Source organism: Ambystoma mexicanum, chromosome 14 (assembly GCF_040938575.1).
Source record: "Ambystoma mexicanum isolate Mex_15411 chromosome 14, UKY_AmexF1_1, whole genome shotgun sequence".
Taxonomy (NCBI): Eukaryota; Metazoa; Chordata; class Amphibia; order Caudata; family Ambystomatidae; genus Ambystoma; species Ambystoma mexicanum.
In genome coordinates this window covers 48,016,049-48,034,490 of record NC_090940.1, presented here as the reverse complement: position 1 = coordinate 48,034,490, position 18,442 = coordinate 48,016,049, and the positions used below count along the sequence as shown (strand labels likewise).

At 46.8% G+C, this 18,442-nt stretch overlaps 1 protein-coding gene across 4 annotated transcripts in view; it reads right to left on the bottom strand.

Annotated features, from left to right (window-relative positions):
- Nucleotides 1–18,442, bottom strand: part of PRKD1 (protein kinase D1) — a 1,050,331-nt gene that overhangs the window by 458,257 nt on the left and 573,632 nt on the right. For all 4 annotated transcript variants that reach the window (XM_069638504.1, XM_069638505.1, XM_069638506.1 and 1 more), the window contains one exon: nt 7,443–7,574. In XM_069638504.1, coding sequence (XP_069494605.1) covers nt 7,443–7,574 — 132 coding nt within the window. The remainder of the gene's footprint in view (nt 1–7,442; nt 7,575–18,442) is intronic.

Below are 18,442 nucleotides of genomic sequence, written 5' to 3'. Positions count from 1 at the left end.
CATAACTGGCAGATTTCTTGGGTTTTTCGATTTTACTTGTAACCTTAAAGTCCCTTTAACAACATTTTGTTCACTGAATCTCATAGGCTTTTGTTATTGCAACTTTACAATCTCGTCCCTATAACAACGTTTTTCGCTAAATGTATATATATATATATATATATATATATATATATATATATATATATATATCGTGAGAGAGAAGGTGAGAGAGAAAGAAGTTGAGAAAGATAGAGAGAAAACAGGAGAAAGAATTGGAGAATAACAGAGTGAACGTCAGAGATGGAGGGAAACACAGAGGGCGTGAAATGCGTTGTGCGCTCCTTCACCCTCTCCCCACCCCCACCCTTTCCCCTTGCTTTTAGAGCCCTTGAAAGCACCTCGGGGCTGCATAAGGCACTGTACAAGTAGCAAACATGAGCTTTAATAGATTGGGACTGCATCAAGATCCTGCAACTTTCAAGCACTGCTGCCCAGGGTGGCGTTGTCGCCCGTCCACCAATCCCCACTCCTAGATTATTGGAACAGTCTGCACTTGGATCACCCCCAATATCTACTCCAGTGTCCTCAACAGCTCTAAAAAGCTGTTGCCCCGCGGTGAGACAAGGTGGCACAATAAGACCCTCATATTGGCTGAGTGTACCTGGCTGCCCGCCTGCCTGCTAGTAAACATATCCTGATTAAGGCCAATGTGAGCCGTGCACAGAGCTCTGCGCAAAGCTGGGTCTTCCCTCTCCATGTAAGCATTGAGAGGTTCTCATTCCTGCATCATCCACTTCTATGAAGACCACCTGCGTGAGGTCAATATCTGGAGCATAGCCTTCCCCCTCTACAGAGCACCAGGCCAAAGTCCCTTCCCCGAATAAGCACCATTTGCTGTTCCCGGGAATGTCTCTAGCCCTAGCCTTTCTCCATTTGATCTTCTGGGAATGTCTCCAATCCTAGATTTTATACTTTTGTTGTTCAAGGAATCTCTCCAGCTCCAGCTTCTCCCCATTTGGTGTCACAGAACTGGCTCCAGGCCTAGCTTTTATCCATTTGGTATTCCAGGAATGCTTCCAGCCCTAGCCTTTCTCCATTTGCTGTACTGGGAATGCCTCCAGCCCTAGCCTTTCTCCATTTGCTGTACTGGGAATGTCGCCAGTCCTAGCCTTTCTCCATTTGCTGTTCCGGGAATGCCTCCATCCCTAGCCTTCCTCCATCTGGTGTTCCATGAATGTTTCCAGTCCTAGCGTTTCTTCATTTGATGTTCCAGGAATGTTTACAACCTCCCTAGTCTACATCTCTAGCTTTTCTCAATTTGGTGTTCAAGGAATGTGTCCAGATCCATCCTTTCTCCATTTGCTGTTCTGGGAATACATCCAGCCATAGATTGTCTCCAGTTGGTGTTCTGGGAATGTTTATGGTCCAAGCCTTTCTTCATTTGGTGTTCCAGGAATGCCCCAAGCCCTAGCTTCTCTCGATTTGATGTTCAGGGAATGTCCTGAGCCCTAGCTTTTCTCCATTTGGTGTTCCAGAAGTGTCTCCAGCCCTAGCCTTGCTCAATTTGGTGTTCCAGGAATGCCTCCAGCCCTAGCCTTTCTCCATTTGCTGGCCTGGAAATGTCTGCAGCCCTAGCCTTTCTCCATTTGCTGGCCTGGAAATGTCTGCAGCCCTAGCCTTTCTCCATTTGGTTTTCTAGGAATATTTCCAGACCTAACTTTTCTCAATTTGCTGTTCCGTGAATGCCTCCATCCCTAGCCTTTCTCCATTTGTTGTTCCAGGAATGTTTCCAGCCCTAGCCTTTCCCCATTTGATGTTCCAGGAATGTTTCCAGCCCTAGCCTTTCCCCATTTGATGTTCTGGGAATGTTTCCAGCCCTAGCCTTTCCCCATTTGATGTTCTGGGAAAGTTTCCAGCCCTAGCCTTTCCCCATTTGATGTTCCAGGAATGTTTCCAGCCCTAGCCTTTCCCCCTTTGATGTTCCAGGAATGTCTCCAGCTCTAGCTTTTCTCAGTTTGGTGTTCAAGGAATGTGTCCAGACCCAGCCTTTCTCCATTTGCTATTCTGGGAATGTCACCAGGCCGCAACAGTGACATGGGGCAGCCCCCACGCCAACTGGGTAGCCCTGAAGATTTAGGCAATGGTGCAGAGTGAGTGCAGGTGAGCCCCCCAGCCTATGGGGAAGATTTGCAAAGTGCTGCCGGTGCAGCAGTGATTGCGGGCGAACCACCCCACCCCCACTCACACAGAGGGCTACCCAGAAGCTGTGAAGTGGGGTGGGCTGCCCGGTGACCATACAGTGGGTGGGGCCACCCAGAAGAATGAACAGTGGGGCCAGGCCCAGGCACACCAAGGGACAGGCCCCCAGTCAGCCTGCAACCAGTACTGGATCCATTCCTGCAACAGGCAGGCCTTCCACCAGATTTGCAGCCACTCCGCAGTGTACCCGATCCACCGAGGACTGACCCATGAAGGCACTGTGAAGGGGGTGACTGACTGCAGCAGTCGTCCCATTCTGACATAGTGTTTATATGTAGTATATATGTTGTATGTCAATGCATATATGTATGTGCAGTTATATGTATATATTTAATTATGAAATGTTACTTAGGGTGCTATGTAGGCAGCCAGGGTTTTTAATAGGAATGTTATGTAAGACGTTAAGTAGCTGTAGACTGTTTGTTATTATAGAAAAAGGGGGTAAGGGGGAGGTACCCTGGCGTGCGGTAGTGGGAGAATGTGGCGGCCTGCCTGAGGCCACCTAGGGAGGTGGGACGACCCACAGAGGTCATCCTCTGGCCTCACACTCCATGTGGGTGCTTCCTGTATCTAGGTAAGGGGTCTGCATGTAGGTAAGGGGTCTGTTGCATCAGACTCACCCCGAGGGTCCCCGAGATCCCCTCCAAGGAAGGGTGAGCTGACGTAGCAGGTCCCTATTTACTTGGAGCTCACGCCTGGGAATCCTGGGGAAAAGGAAATGGGAAAATCTTAAAGATTTAGTGGTTTTATAAATAAAGAGGGGTCCCCGTTGGGATCCCTGTAAAAGACACGTTGTTGTCTGTTTTCAGATAGGCATTCAAGAACTCAGGGTATAGACCATATTTTTGGCAGGTGCACCCCTCCCTACCCTGCGGGCCTGGAGGCTGGAGGTGGTGGTTTCCATGGGAAAAGTCCCTGGTCTGGGGTAAGGGAGTGTGCACCTTAAGCCAGACGAGGGTCGGAAAACAGGGGCTACATTGGCATTGCCATCCACACCTGGGCTAGCGACGCACAGATCCATCTAAAAGTGGCATGTCCTAAAGTTACGGCTGCCTTGCATCTTGCGTAGCTCCAAATAATTGACAATTAATCCAGCAAACATGGAAGACAATCTTTTGCTCCCAAGGAAACTCTTTAGATGGTTAATCATGGGGGGTGAGAGGGGGATGGTAGCCTCCTAGGGCCTACCTTTATAGGTATATCCTCAGATGAATCTTTGGGCTCTTTACTTGTTATACAACTTTCTCAGAGGGCACTTATTTCAAAATAAGCCACAATATCCCAGTGCCAACTTCACTTGATGCAGCCAATCAGGGCCTATTTTATAGCAGATCCCTTTTGGATTGGGATACAGAGCCTAGATTACTATAATTTGGAGGGAGGTGTGCCCTCCTTCTGGTGTTACATGAGATCTGTTGTCCTCATTAGAAATTGATTCTGGTGACAGAGATCTTTGAGCTTATTTCCCTTATTTCTGACTCCTTTTCTTAGTTTACTGTAGTGACCTATTTTGTGTTTAAGGAAGTCTGTCTTCTCTGCTAGTCAGTGACCTAGTATCTTTTAAGGAAGTCTTTCTTCCTTGTTAGTCACTCTCCATCTCACAGTAGACACGAAGCTGTTTGTCGGGAAAGCTGAATTTGATATGAGGCACATACAACCTCAATTGGTGGGAAGTACAGGAGTGTGTAAATAACACATTTTAAATCCAGATTCCTGCATTTTCGACATTAATGACCAGTCTCCCTAAGTGGCCCTTTCTTTCTTGTGTTGACGTAAGGAGCAAAAAACATGTCGATTACCATTAATTTCTGGGATTTACCTCGTCTTCGGTTTTAGATGTTATGGGTCCACTTGGCTGTTGCCAGGGTGTATTTGCATTATTTTATTCATCAAATGGTGTTTTCGTAAATTCAATAAAAAATAAATTAAATCGTGTTTGTGTAAAGTGGTTGTCACAACGCATTGATGATTTGTTTCATTCGATGTGTTACTTAGTGATTTCATTTATGTAACTACTTTTCACCGCTCTTTTCTTTTCGATCTTAGTTTGAACTTTGAAAACCATTTTTTTTAAAGAAATGAAAGCAAGAGTGGCTACTAGTGAGGAATGACGAGGTTCTTGCAGTACTAAAGGGGTTCACAGTAAGAGCGCTCAACCGTGCGGTCAGCCCACAGGAGCAGAATCTATGGTCCCGCCTACTGCTCCTCGGGCCACGCCAACGTTTCCGCGCAGAGACAAGGCAGTCACGTGATGGCTCCAGAGTCTCTCCTTGGTTCGCTGTTCAGCTGCGTTAACTCACCTTACGTATCCTTACGCTTCATTTCCACTCCAACACCAATGACGTTCCCTGTTCTGGTTCCCAAGACCGTCAACGGCCCTGAACCTTTGACCCTGCTCACCAGCAGAGCGCTGGAAACCACCTCAACTCGAGTTCTCCTTCCAAGAGGGAGATCAGTGCATTCTGTGCTTAATTAGCAATTAAAGAAGTGCCAGAGCCCACATATTTTCTGGCACGTCTGTTAGACATTGGGGCGGGCAACTCGCCGCCCACTGTTGACACGGCCCACGGCTGCTCCATACCGTGTCGACATATTTGTGGTTAAAGCTGCAACTTCCAGCAGTTCATTGCGGGTGATGGATCCCCCGTGTGATTTATAGATACCAATCGACGTAACATATTAGTTGTCTCTTGAAATAAACTAAATGTTTAAGTGTTTCTTTCAAACAGATCCTCGTTAACGTCATGCTCTGATCCTGTCGGTGGCAAATGCAACATGTTAACCATCTATCGACAGACAGAAAGAGCAAGCGTGCTTTCCTCCTACGGTAAATTGATGGGCAAATGCACTCTAAATCGTTACTAGACTGATGCTCTGCCTACCAAACACTGCAGCAAGATTGTCTTAAATAGGTTGCCACTCATGATTGGAACTCCTCTTCGATATTGGCCTTTTCGCTGACCTTGCCCCTGGGTTGGGGCTGCTGGCTGGGGACTGTCCTGTTGTTGGCAACTCACCCTGATGCTTGTTACATTACAGTAGAGAATCTGCAGCAATGTCATGCAGGCTGAGTGGAGCAGTGTGCAGACATGGCCAGCATCGGGCCCCAGCATTGTCACCGTCCAACTCATCGCTATTCATGAAGATGGATCAATAGCCCTGCCAGCCTGGGCCATCAGGTTCATGAAAAACACTGAGCCAACCCTTGCAGAACAGATGCACTGTGATATGACCGGAAGAAAGAAACACTCCAAAAGACTGAATGTTCTTTTTTTTCTCCCCATTTGACCACATATATATGCGGGGGAAACCCCCGGCAGCCCCCCTTACCCCTCCATATTTTTTAATAAATGTACCCCCAGCCTCCATATATATGTGGTCAAACTGGGCATCCCAAATTCGGTCTTTTGTGATTTGGTCTTTTCTAGCTCGATCTTTCTGGGTATCACCTGCAGAACCCTGGCCAGAGCACCGATGTTATATTACTATGACCGACTGCTAGTTAAAATGATAAAGTTGCCAAAACACCACAACATAATCAAGACGGAATCAGCAATAAGTACAGGGGTTCAGAAATAAGTGCCGGGGCTGAGCCCGGGTAAATTGCCCAACAAATTAAGTACTGAGTGTGCCACTGCCCTGTGCAATCCTCTTAGGCCTTGGTGCCACCCTGAGCTCCAAACTCTTTCTTTTCTCACTGTTTGTTATATATATATATATATATATATATATATATATATATATATATATATATATATATATATATATATATATATATATAAAGATTTTGGGATTGAAGAAACATGGTATGGGCCACACGCAACCCCAGAGCAGCAAGTGCATGCATGACATTTACACATTTGGAAAACCTGTTAATGCAAGCTAAAAAAGGCCTCTGGGCGATGGTCGCAGGCACTATGTAAAACAATTGTTATTTTTAACTTTGCATACCTGTGAAATGCCATACATTTACCATGTGTTCAGTGCCCCCTGACCCTCTCCATATATCTGTGCAATGCCAGCCAAGAGCATCACCCTGTATGTGTGGTGACACCCAATTGACCCTTTAAGCTGGCACAGTGGCAGTAAGTCATGTTGGCATCATTGTCCCCACAGTAACATATATCAACAGTGCCACCAAGCAGTGTAACATATCTCAGCAGTGCCTCCAACTAATGGCATCATAGCTCAGAAGTGCCAACATGCCTTGGCAAGTCTCACCAGTGTCACCAATAACCTCGGCATAGCTCAGGAAGGCTGAGAGTAATGCTGGTATCGCTCACCTGTGCCAACTAGCAGATCTCTGGAAAGCCACCAACAACCCAAACGTATCTCAGCCGTGCCGCTAATAACTCTGCTATATCTTAGCAGAACCTCCACCACCAAACTGGCATATCTTACAGTAACAATGCTACAGGTAACCTTGGTTTATCTCAGCGATGCGACTAGTAACTTTGCCACTTCTTATCAGTGTCACAATTACCCTTGCCTATCCCACCAGGGCTCTTGATAAACTTGCCATCCATCAGCAGGGCCAGGAAGCATACTGGCATATCTCACAATACCACTAATAACTTTGGCACATCTCAATCTGGCAACCATGGCATATGTCAGAAATGACACTAGCAACCTTGGCATATCTCAATTGGGCAGCTAGATTCTTTGGTGCACCTCAACAATGTTGCCTACTTAGCGTGTGTGAGCAGCGCCAGCAATCAAATGTACACACTTCAGAGGTGCCACCATTCATCTTTGCAAAGCTCATCAGTGACCACCAATCGCAATGGCATAGCTCAGCATTGCCACCAATGGCCCTGGGATATCTCAGTAGTGCCACCAATCTCCTTTGGGTATTTTGGCAGTGTCAATTGATCCCTCTTGCACATTTCAGCATTTCCGCCAATCACTGTTGTGTATGTCACTAGAGACCCTTAAGAGCTTGTGCTGTCCGAGCACTGGCACCAGTCACTCACTATATGTATACTTCAGAAGCACCAAGAACAACCGTGTCTCTGATCAAGAACACTGCCAATCGCCTTGGCACGTCTCTACAGCGGCATCGGTCAACTCCGCTCTAATGACATTTGATGTGGAGAGGAACTGCCTTGTTTGGCTAGGGATTGGAACTCTTAGAAATTGTCACCACCCCCTCTCACCCCCCCCACCCGGCCAGCCAGCAGACATGTCCAGCCAAGACTTACCTTCACACTTCAGGCCCTGCCGCACCAGACCCCAGAGCATCTCCCCGCAGTGGTCGCAGAACGCCGGGGCCCGGTAGGAATGGACGAAGAGCGCGTGGGGCCGGATTTGGAAGTCTTCAAATGTGGCAGATGCTGTGGGAAATAAAAAGTGAGAAAAAAATGGATCATCATTTTTCGGGCCCTGGTGCCATTTCTAGTGAACAGCCTGCTTGATACATAGACCACTGCATTTTACGTTCCTAAAGTTTGCATGTATATACACAGCATACATTCTATGAAACATCTTAACCTGTTTAGGTACAATTTAATGGGATACTGAATTAAAAATGTATTCGTCTGGGCCATAATAATCGGTTTCCAAATCCAAACACTCGCCAATATTGGACTGCTGTGGCGGGTTAAAAGAAGGACGCAGACTCTTAGAAGATATTTCAAGTATATTTGTATTAAGGAAAAGGATAATGCTTACCTTTCCCTACTTCCATGGGGTGTTCCCTACCTAACAAACTTGGTTAACGGTATACTTTATTTAACTTGACTGGGACGAGTATGAGTAGTCCCATAACGATTCTCATTCAGTTCTCTTGCTTTCAATGTTATGCTTTCGTTAATTTGACTGGGACAAGTATGAGTAGTCCCATAACGATTCTCATTCAGTTCTCTTGCTTTCAATGTTATGCTTTCGTTAATTTGACTGGGACAAGTATGAGTAATCCCATAACGATTCTCATTCAGTTCCCTTGCTTTCAATGTTATGCTTTCGTTAACTTGACTGGGACAAGTATGAGTAGTCCCATAACGATTCTCATTCAGTTCTCTTGCTTTCAATGTTATGCTTTCGTTAATTTGACTGGGACAAGTATGAGTAGTCCCATAACGATTCTCATTCAGTTCTCTTGCTTTCAATGTTATGCTTTCGTTAACTTGACTGGGACGAGTATGAGTAGTCCCATAACGATTCTCATTCAGTTCTCTTGCTTTCAATGTTATGCTTTCGTTAATTTGACTGGGACAAGTATGAGTAGTCCCATAACGATTCTCATTCAGTTCTCTTGCTTTCAATGTTATGCTTTCGTTAACTTGACTGGGACAAGCATGAGTAGTCCCATAACGATTCTCATTCAGTTCTCTTGCTTTCAATGTTATGCTTTCGTTAACTTGACTGGGATGATTATAATGCTTTTGTTAACTTGATTTGTTCTTTCTTCATACAAGTTTCTGTAGGGTATTCCTAAAGAGGGGATGTTGGGATATCCTTTAGGGAGTTCCTCACAGGAATGGAAGTCCTTGTCCCGAGAGGAGGAGTCTCTCCCGTGAGCTCCCACTTGCCTCAACCCCTAGGGAGGGTGTTGAGGAGCGGCTCGCCTCCGTAGCCTCACAGCGGGGTTCCCCATTGGGGAGAAGAGGTTAATCCCCATGATTTGTCACACTTCCCATTGGAAAAGCATAGCTTCCCAGGATGCCAGACTCGGCAAGGTCTTCTGACGGTGTTGTGCAGCCACCATATCACAAGAATTGGGTCTCCAGCACTGTGCCCCTTCCAGACACAGATATAATCTGCACAGGTGCTAGGAGTTAAAAGTGGAAACAGGGACCTAGCCAGAGTTTCTGCCGGAAGTGAAAAGTAGCAAATCCCATATACAGGACATGGGACTGTTTCTTCATTGTGCCTGTACTTCGACCACTTGTTCCATCTCTGCTCTTCCACTATCCCACCATGCACTAACTTTACCACTGCACACCTTTCATCACGCTGCAATGTTGTTCTCAGGCCATTGTCCATGGCTCACCTCTCCACCCCTGGCACTTTTCACTCCACCCAAGACGCAAAATGAGTCCCATATCAGCCACTCCGAGTCTGTACCGCGTGCAACCACCGCACACCACCACTCTTACACCAGAGGTGTTGCTAGAGGAGGATTTTGGGATTTTGATTGAAGCGCCGGCTAGAAACTCAGGGGCTACAACCAAAAGGCTAGCTAGCCTTGAGGCCCGACATTAGCGTAGCCCCAGATCTTTCCTAGACCTAGCAACACCCCTGTCTTACAGAGTTCACTTTTTGGCTCTCTTATCACTTCCTACTATGCACTACCTCCACAGTTCTTTCTTCTCCCCAAGTCACATTCCCTTCTCAGCCATACCACATGTACATCCAGCAATTCCTCGGTCTGTCTCTTCACTAACCTCTAGCTAGCACCCGCACTTCTCAGCCATGCCACCTCCCCATACTGTGCTCTCTAGGTCTCCACACTACTCTACACCTACCATATTCCCTATTCTATGTTAGCTCCGTTCTACACTACTCTGCACCTACCACATTCCCTATTCCATGTTAGCTCAGTTCCACACTACTCTGCACCTACCACATTCCCAATTCTGGTAGTCCTCGGTCTCCACCTAACACGCTCCCTTCTAACCCATACCAACGCCCCATCCTGTGTGCCCCGACTGTTCACACTACTCTCCACCTACCATATTGCCATTTTGTGCTCCCTTGGTCTGCCTAATAGGCTCAATGTACCACATTACCAATCTTGTGTTAGCCCGGTATCTGCACAAATCTCCACTTAGCACATATCCCATCCTTTGTTACCTCAGTATCCACACTTTTATCCACCTTCCACATTCCCCATCCTGTGCATCCTCTCTCCACTCTACTCTACAAGTACCATAATGCAGAGTCCTGAACTCCGTCGGCCTCCACACTACTCTCCACCTCCCACATTCCCCATCCTGTGCATCCTCTCTCCACTCTACTCTACAAGTACCATAATGGAGAGTCCTGAAGTCCGTCGGTCTCCACACTACTCTCCACCTCCCACATTCCCCATCCTGTGCATCCTCTCTCCACTCTACTCTACAAGTACCATAATGGAGAGTCCTGAACTCCGTCGGTCTCCACACTACTCTCCACCGCCCACATTCCCCATCCTGTGCATCCTATCTCCACTCTACTCTACAAGTACCATAATGGAGAGTCCTGAACTCCGTCGGTCTCCACAATACTCTCCACCTCCCACATTCCCCATCCTGTGCATCCTCTCTCCACTCTACTCTAGAAGTACCATAATGGAGAGTCCTGAAGTCCGTCGGTCTCCACACTACTCTCCACCTCCCACATTCCCCATCCTGTGCATCCTCTCTCCACTCTACTCTAGAAGTACAATAATGGAGAGTCCTGTACTCCGTCGGTCTCCACACTACTCTCCACCTCCCACATTCCCCATCCTGTGCATCCTATCTCCACTCTACTCTACAAGTACCATAATGGAGAGTCCTGAACTCCGTCGGTCTCCACACTACTCTCCACCTCCCACATTCCCCATCCTGTGCATCCTCTCTCCACTCTACTCTAGAAGTACCATAATGGAGAGTCCTGAACTCCGTCGGTCTCCACACTACTCTCCACCTCCCACATTCCCCATCCTGTGCATCCTCTCTCCACTCTACTCTACAAGTACCATAATGCAGAGTCCTGAACTCCGTCGGCCTCCACACTACTCTCCACCTCCCACATTCCCTATCTTTGCATCCTCTCTCCACTCTATTCTAGAGGTACCATAATGGAGAGTCCTGAACTCCGTCGGTCTCCACACTACTCTCCACCTCCCACATTCCCCATCCTGTGCATCCTCTCTCCACTCTACTCTACAAGTACCATAATGGAGAGTCCTGTACACCGTCGGTCTCCACACTACTCTCCACCTCCCACATTCCCCATCCTGTGCATCCTATCTCCACTCTACTCTACAAGTACCATAATGGAGAGTCCTGTACTCCGTCGGTCTCCACACTACTCTCCACCTCCCACATTCCCCATCCTGTGCATCCTCCCTCCACTCTACTCTACAAGTACCATAATGGAGAGTCCTGAACTCCGTCGGTCTCCACACTACTCTCCACCTCCCACATTCCCCATCCTGTGCATCCTCTCTCCACTCTACTCTACAAGTACCATAATGCAGAGTCCTGAAGTCTGTCGGCCTCCACACTACTCTCCACCTCCCACATTCCCCATCCTGTGCATCCTATCTCCACTCTACTCTACAAGTACCATAATGGAGAGTCCTGAAGTCCGTCGGTCTCCACACTACTCTCCACCTCCCACATTCCCCATCCTGTGCATCCTATCTCCACTCTACTCTACAAGTACCATAATGGAGAGTCCTGAACTCCGTCGGTCTCCACACTACTCTCCACCTCCCACATTCCCCATCCTGTGCATCATATCTCCACTCTACTCTAGAAGAACCATAATGGAGAGTCCTGAAGTCCGTCCGTCTCCACACTACTCTCCACCTCCCACATTCCCCATCCTGTGCATCCTATCTCCACTCTACTCTAGAAGTACCATAATGGAGAGTCCTGAAGTCCGTCGGTCTCCACACTACTCTCCACCTCCCAAAGTACTCTCCACCTCCCACATTCCCCATCTGTACTCCCCAGATCTTGAAACCACACTCCATCTATCGCACTCCCTTCCCAGCTCCCCTACCTCTGCTCTCTTGGACTCTGCAATAGTTTACACCTGCCACATTCCCCATCCTCTGCTCTCTAGGTCTACACACTACTCTCCACCCATCACACTCCACGTTCTGTGTTACCTTGGTCTCCCTATGGTGCCATATCGCTACTCTGAGGTATTTACTGCGTTGGCATGCAGCAAATGCCTTGCTGCAGGCCCCCTGTCCCAATCCACAGAGCATCATGGAAGGTGGTACACCCCTTCGCCCTCCCGTTCCCTACCATCCTCGCCTCACCTGTTGGGCGGGCGTGATTCCTTGGAATCTTGTCCATTCTGCACTCCTCCTCTCCATCACACCCCGCCATGCCCCCTGTCTACGCCCCATACCTGCCTCGCTGGGCGGGGCCAGGGGGGGCTCGGGCCCCTCCTCTGAAATCCTGTGCCCCCTTGTGCCCTCCCTACCTGGGCTACTCTCTCTGCAGTGCTGCCTGCAGTGTTGCCAAGTGTAATTGGACTTGTTGACAAAGCAACCGAGGCCATTACACAGGGCCACAGAGCTCCTGGAAAAGGCTACGGGCAGCCCTTAACGACTTGCAGTTATTGCAGCTCGTTAAAGGGCTGCCTGCAGCGAAATTACTCCTTTCTTCCCTTTCCCAATCAGAGTGCTCTCTCCTTTTTGCATATGTTTAGGCATTTTGCACTCATGTGACCTTTACACATGAAATACCCCTCACAGATTTGTACCTGTCCAGAAGGGGTCCCATCAGTGTCAAATGCTCAAACATAAGCAAAAGAAGAGACAGCTCCTTTTTAAAGTTATCAAGTCAGTGATTGACATGCAAAAAAGGGAATATGGCGCAGCTTAGATTAGAAGGTATGTGTTCAAGGGCCCAGACTGTAGAATGCTTAACAATCCCGCCTTCACTGTTTTCCAAAGTGTGTGATCCTGGGACAATAATGTCATCTCTTCTAACACAGAAGACTTGCCTCAGCAGAACCAATATTCATTTTTCCCCCTTTTGCTGCCATTCACCTAACTTCAAAAATGACTAGGTTCAGACATGGCACATTTAATTGGCAACTTCGACAGTTTACACATTGTCTATCCAGTAATGTCATCTATGCCATATGGTGCCCCTGTAACCTATTATATGTGGGTATGACAGCAAGGAAAGTCTCTGTCCAGATCAGTGAACATAGGTCACGTATCCGCACGAAATATGTGGCCGCTCCGTTGGTCCAACATTATTTAACAGAAAACCACACAGAAGAAGATATACACTGGGTGATAATAGATCAACTGGTTCCTGACAGTAGTCAATATTCAATGCTATGGAGACTAACTCTAAATTAGAGCAAATATTGATCTATAGACTCAGCACTCATGAAGCTGGTCTCAATAAGGATATTCAATGGCCTTTTCTATTGCAGAGGTAATGGGATCCTCATTATTGTTATTTCTTCTCACTGGTGGACCCGTGCCTGCTATCTCTACTAGAAATCAGAGATGAAATTACCCACAAGATTTAACCAATGGGCCTCACCATGGTCTTTTTGAGTGGGCATTACGAAATCTACGTGTCTTCCTGTGTAGATCGTACCCTTTTGGTGGGTTTCCAATTTGATAAATTAGAGACATATACCAACCACAAGAATTATTCCAATGGGCCTCACCATGGTCTATCTAAATGGCCATCACAATATTCATGCGTTTTCCCCATGTAGGTGCGTAGCCATCCAGTGGGCTTCCAGGTTTTAGGAGCGTTCCCATTGCCCTTTGTGACACAGACAGAGGCTTACTGATGCATTTAGTCGAGGAGCACCTCTTTGGGCCCTTTAACAAAATCTCCACGGTAAGATATGTAATGGCCCCTCCCTGGTAACCCTGAGCGTGACCACGCAGGAAGTAGTGGTCGGTGAATGGTTAAAATGGCGATCATTCGTCTTTCGCTTTTATTACAGCTCAGCGACACCAGAGTAGAACACACAGCGCCTGGACGAGACAAAACAAAGGACATTCTGCGAGGTAAGTGTCCACCGTGTTCCCTTGGGCCAGCGGTCACACTGCAAACCTTGACTGTGAGAACTCGCGTCTCTTTCACAATTGAGAGATTCTCAGGCCCTTGCGTCAGCCGTTCTCTCCTGGTCCTGACCGGGTGCTGTGGCCGCCGCGCGGGCAGGCCTCCCCGGGTGACAGCAACCTGTTTGCTGACCCCCTGGGAGACCTGCGTTCGCGGCGGTCCTCGGCCGGCGGGACCAGGTTTTTCGGCAAGAATAATCTGGTGGGGCACGATGTGTTGTGCTGAGACAGGGAGCCACACAAAAAGATTTCCCTCTTGTTTTCTCCCCTTTTCCCTCCACCCCCCCCCCACCCCCCACTTTCTTTCTTACCATGTGAATAGACAGAACAGCTCAATCAGTCTGATAGAGGTCTCATTTGGAAAATTATATTGGGGTGAGCAACTGGCTACGCCTCTGTGCCGTCTGGTTTCAGCCCCCAGCCGGGCAAAGTAACTGTACCTTGAAGTAGAGAAGGCGTTGCTTCAATGCAAGTAACAGGAAAATGCATCAAGGTTGGTATACTGTACGCGTACCGTTACTCAACAGAATAGCCACCGCAGCAAAGTTTATAGTAACAGTATAAAACATGTACAACGCCCTCATACCACGTATATATGCTTATGTCGTAGACGACAAGAGAGTTCCAAATTAAGAAAGCACTCGTTGCTGCTATGTCCGAAATTGAACAACAGCATGGGGATTCTGTTTAAAAGAATTGCAATAAAAGTTGGGATACATCTGTTATAGTATATCCACAAACAAATGGGTAAGACGCTTTCAAGATTTACTCACAACATTGTGGAGCATGCCTACCTGATTGGGGTCAATCGTTTGGAGTCACAATTTTACAAATACACATTGGGCTGTTTAATCAGTGGTTTATGTGGAGAGTTAATTTTCACCTGGGAGCCTCAAGTCTCGTACCTTGTGTGTGCCTGGGGGGGGGTGGTTGATGCTAGCAATGGCTAGTCTACCACCCTTCCGTAAATGATAAGGACAGAGCCTCCCTTACTATGAGTTTGGGTTTCATGACTCAGATCAGATGATGCTCAAAGATATCTAGGGGCATTTATAATACTAAGCACAGTGTTATGTTTTTTAAGCAATGATATATGATTTAGAATATGGAGGATGTTGTAGAGAATGATTGTAAATGTTCTGCTCTTCTTTCCTCCCCTGCCTCCTATTGGTTCATTTGGCCTCTTCAGTAACACATCTGACTTACAGGAGCATTGGAATCTGTAAACTGGAAGAATGCACACGTTGAGCACTGGACACGATTTAATGTGCGCCAACTTGAATCCCTGTTACAAAATTGTCTTTTTTTGGATGTATATGTCCTGATGAGGAGCACTATATGGAAATTGTATAAACCTGTCGAGTTGCTCGAAACTTGAGTAGACATAACCCTAGATCCCACTCCAACAGGAGTTGGCTCTAACTTGTGTTTGCATAGATAAATGTGGTAATTAATATATGTTAAAGCAATCCTTGATAACATATACCATTTCTAAAATTGACATTTATGCACTTTAGGAGACAATGAATGAGTCCCAGCAGTAAAAATCTAAGATATAGATAGAGGTTCTGGTTACAGAACAGATGTATTCACATTGCGGTTATTGCACAAGTACGAATGGTGGTTGGTATGAATGGGGATGAAAGTGGATGTGAGGAATGATGTGTGATATGTGTTCACTGGTTGGTGTGATATGTGTTCTTTTATAGTTGGCTTTTAATATTTGATTAGTCAATGTCTTTCATATTATATTTTGTAGATGTATTTTCATATTGATACTGAGCTGATGAACAAAATAATACAAAATGAACTTTAACAAATACACTGTCCCTGGTTTAGAATGTATATCCTTTATAGGGTTGTTTTGGAAGGGATTGTGTGGCGCTTTAATGCGTGAATTGTATTGGTAATGGTAGGAGGGTTTGCATTTGTCCACGGATAACTGCAACTTTGTATGGCCATTCACCAAAGTGGCATGGGCTGTCCAGAATACTGCCCCAAAGGAGAATTAATCAAGCTCTCTCCTGTGCCCCGCTATGCTACGTTACTCAGTCTGGTGTAGCATAGAGTCTACCATTTCCACGGTTTGGAGTTTTAGGATCTGCAAGAGGTGGGGCATGGGGCTAACGTCGGAGCAGGATAAGGTGATTTTGTGCATATCTCTGTGTTATCTAGTTTTATATATTGTGTGAGTTGCTCTAGGTACATTATTTCTTTGATGTTGATGGCTGCCGGAGTGGGGTTTAAGGACTGTGTAGATGCATCTGTGATGGGCTACTGGGCTATTTAGGGACACTTGGTATGGGCACGTGTGGTGTGCATTTCATTGTGTAACCTTTGTTGTTTTGGGGTTGGAGGGGCTGTGTGTGTAGATAAGTGCTGTTATTTAAGCTTGGATGTCGAATGATTTCAGGGGGTATTGCCAGATCCTGCTCAACAGAGCACCTAATAACTGAGAACAAACTTTTTCCATTTGAAAACATCACAGTTGGTGTTTGCTTACATCACTGCAAAACTGCCTCTCTCCAGCTTTTCTGCCTTCTTATGCCATTATATGTAATGCTAGAAACACTGTTAATTTAAGTGTTTCTAAATCACTGGCCGCCGATTGTTGAAATTCAAATTAGGGTCTTGGCGGTTAGCTTGCCGATTGTGAAATTCAAATTAGGGTCTTGGCGGTTAGCTTGCCCCTGATAAGGGTTCTCCGCCGAGCCCCCACTTTCGCTGAGGGAAGCAGGAGGGCTCGGTAATCTAATCTGCTGTCCTCCTTTCCCCAGACGTCACTCTCGCATTTGCAGGTCTTTTGCCCAACCTGTTTTTTTCTTCTGGCCTGAAAGGGACACACTGCCCTTGAGACATCAGTGGCTCCACCTCTGCAGAAGACGCCGCTTTAAAGGATCATATCTCGTCACTGGTTGACCGCAGTTATAGTGCACACTCACACACCCACTGTGCTCCTCTAGTTCACACGCCCGTCTGGATATTATTCTCTGTGCTCGTACTACATTTGCACTATAAAATGTCCACAATAACACTGCTGATAAAGGAACCCACAAACCTAATTGCGATCTGTAGAGACCTTCCAGTAAAGTACGCGCAGCCAGATGCGAGATGCACAAAAAGGCATTGCGCACCATGGGTATTAATGGTACACTTGTGAAAGGCCCCCCCACAGCAGATGCGATCGGGACACAACAGGGACACTGTGTCATTTGAAAGTGCATGAAATGGCAGGTGTCCAATACCAGCCAATGACAACAGGAAATTGCCCATGAAGGCCCGGAACCAGGACTGAACTTAACTGGCGCTGTGTATTCGCTTTTAGAATAAAAATGTCCCTTTGCATTTCTTAACACTGAAACATTAAGAACGTCTGGTCCAAAAGAATGGTCTCTTAAATGGGCCATCAATGGTGAATCGGTCCCACTTTAAATGCTCTCTCTGCCAGAAGAAAGAAAGTGATAAGCAGTCATTAGGGGGTCCCTCCCAAACCCCCAACAGTGTCTGCCTCTGGGAGGGGGTATTTGTCTTTAGAGAGTCAGGGGTAGGGCTGGGCGATATATCTAGTTTTGGAGATATAGCGGTATATATTTTCAATATCAATATAGGATGAGACAATGTTGTTAACATCAAGATATACACAAGTATACAACAGAATTGCTTGCTGTGTAAATGCACGATTTTACCCCTCTAGCCCCCTCTAGCCCCCTGGGCCACTTTGGAATACTTTGTCCCAGTCAATTTGGAAAAAGCATACACATTGCCCTTTTATAGAAGGCCACCCTAGTTTAGTCTGTGGCATCCTCTGTGCCCCCCCTAAATTTGATTCCTGGGGACGTCGCTGTAAACACTCACGCCTCATCCGCCTCCGTGGTCCCAGCCAACCACCGCCGATGGAAGTGGATGTCAGTAAATACCTGCACCACAAAGGCTGCGCGGCCAAGACACGCCACTCACCAATCTCCTCTGCACCTACCGCATTCCCCATCATGTGCTCCATTGGTCTCCACACTACTCTCCACCTTCCGCACTACTATCCAGCACAATATGATAATGCTTTGTTGACATGACTCAGCATGACATTATTTGCAAAGCTTGATGTACGCAGCTTTTCTTTCCTAAACTCACAGGGCCTCTGTTAGGGAGAATTCTCAATATGTGCTAGATTTCCCTTACCTTTTGAGACCCCCAGCAACTTTGCTGGATTTCTTGGATTTGATTTTTTTACCTGGATAGAGTGGGAGCCCTTTTCCCACTCTTTCATGTATTTTGATGTGTGTTTTACTGTTGTGTTCTTTGGTTATGGAGTTTTAAAACAACTCCAGTGGCATCATCTTTTTCTGTGTGTCACACAGCACCATAGTGGCACAGGGTTGTCTTTCAGACTTCCCAAGGTTTAAATACCTTTTCTGGGTTTTGACTACCGTCTCCCAGGGCATGTAAAGTTAAATTGAC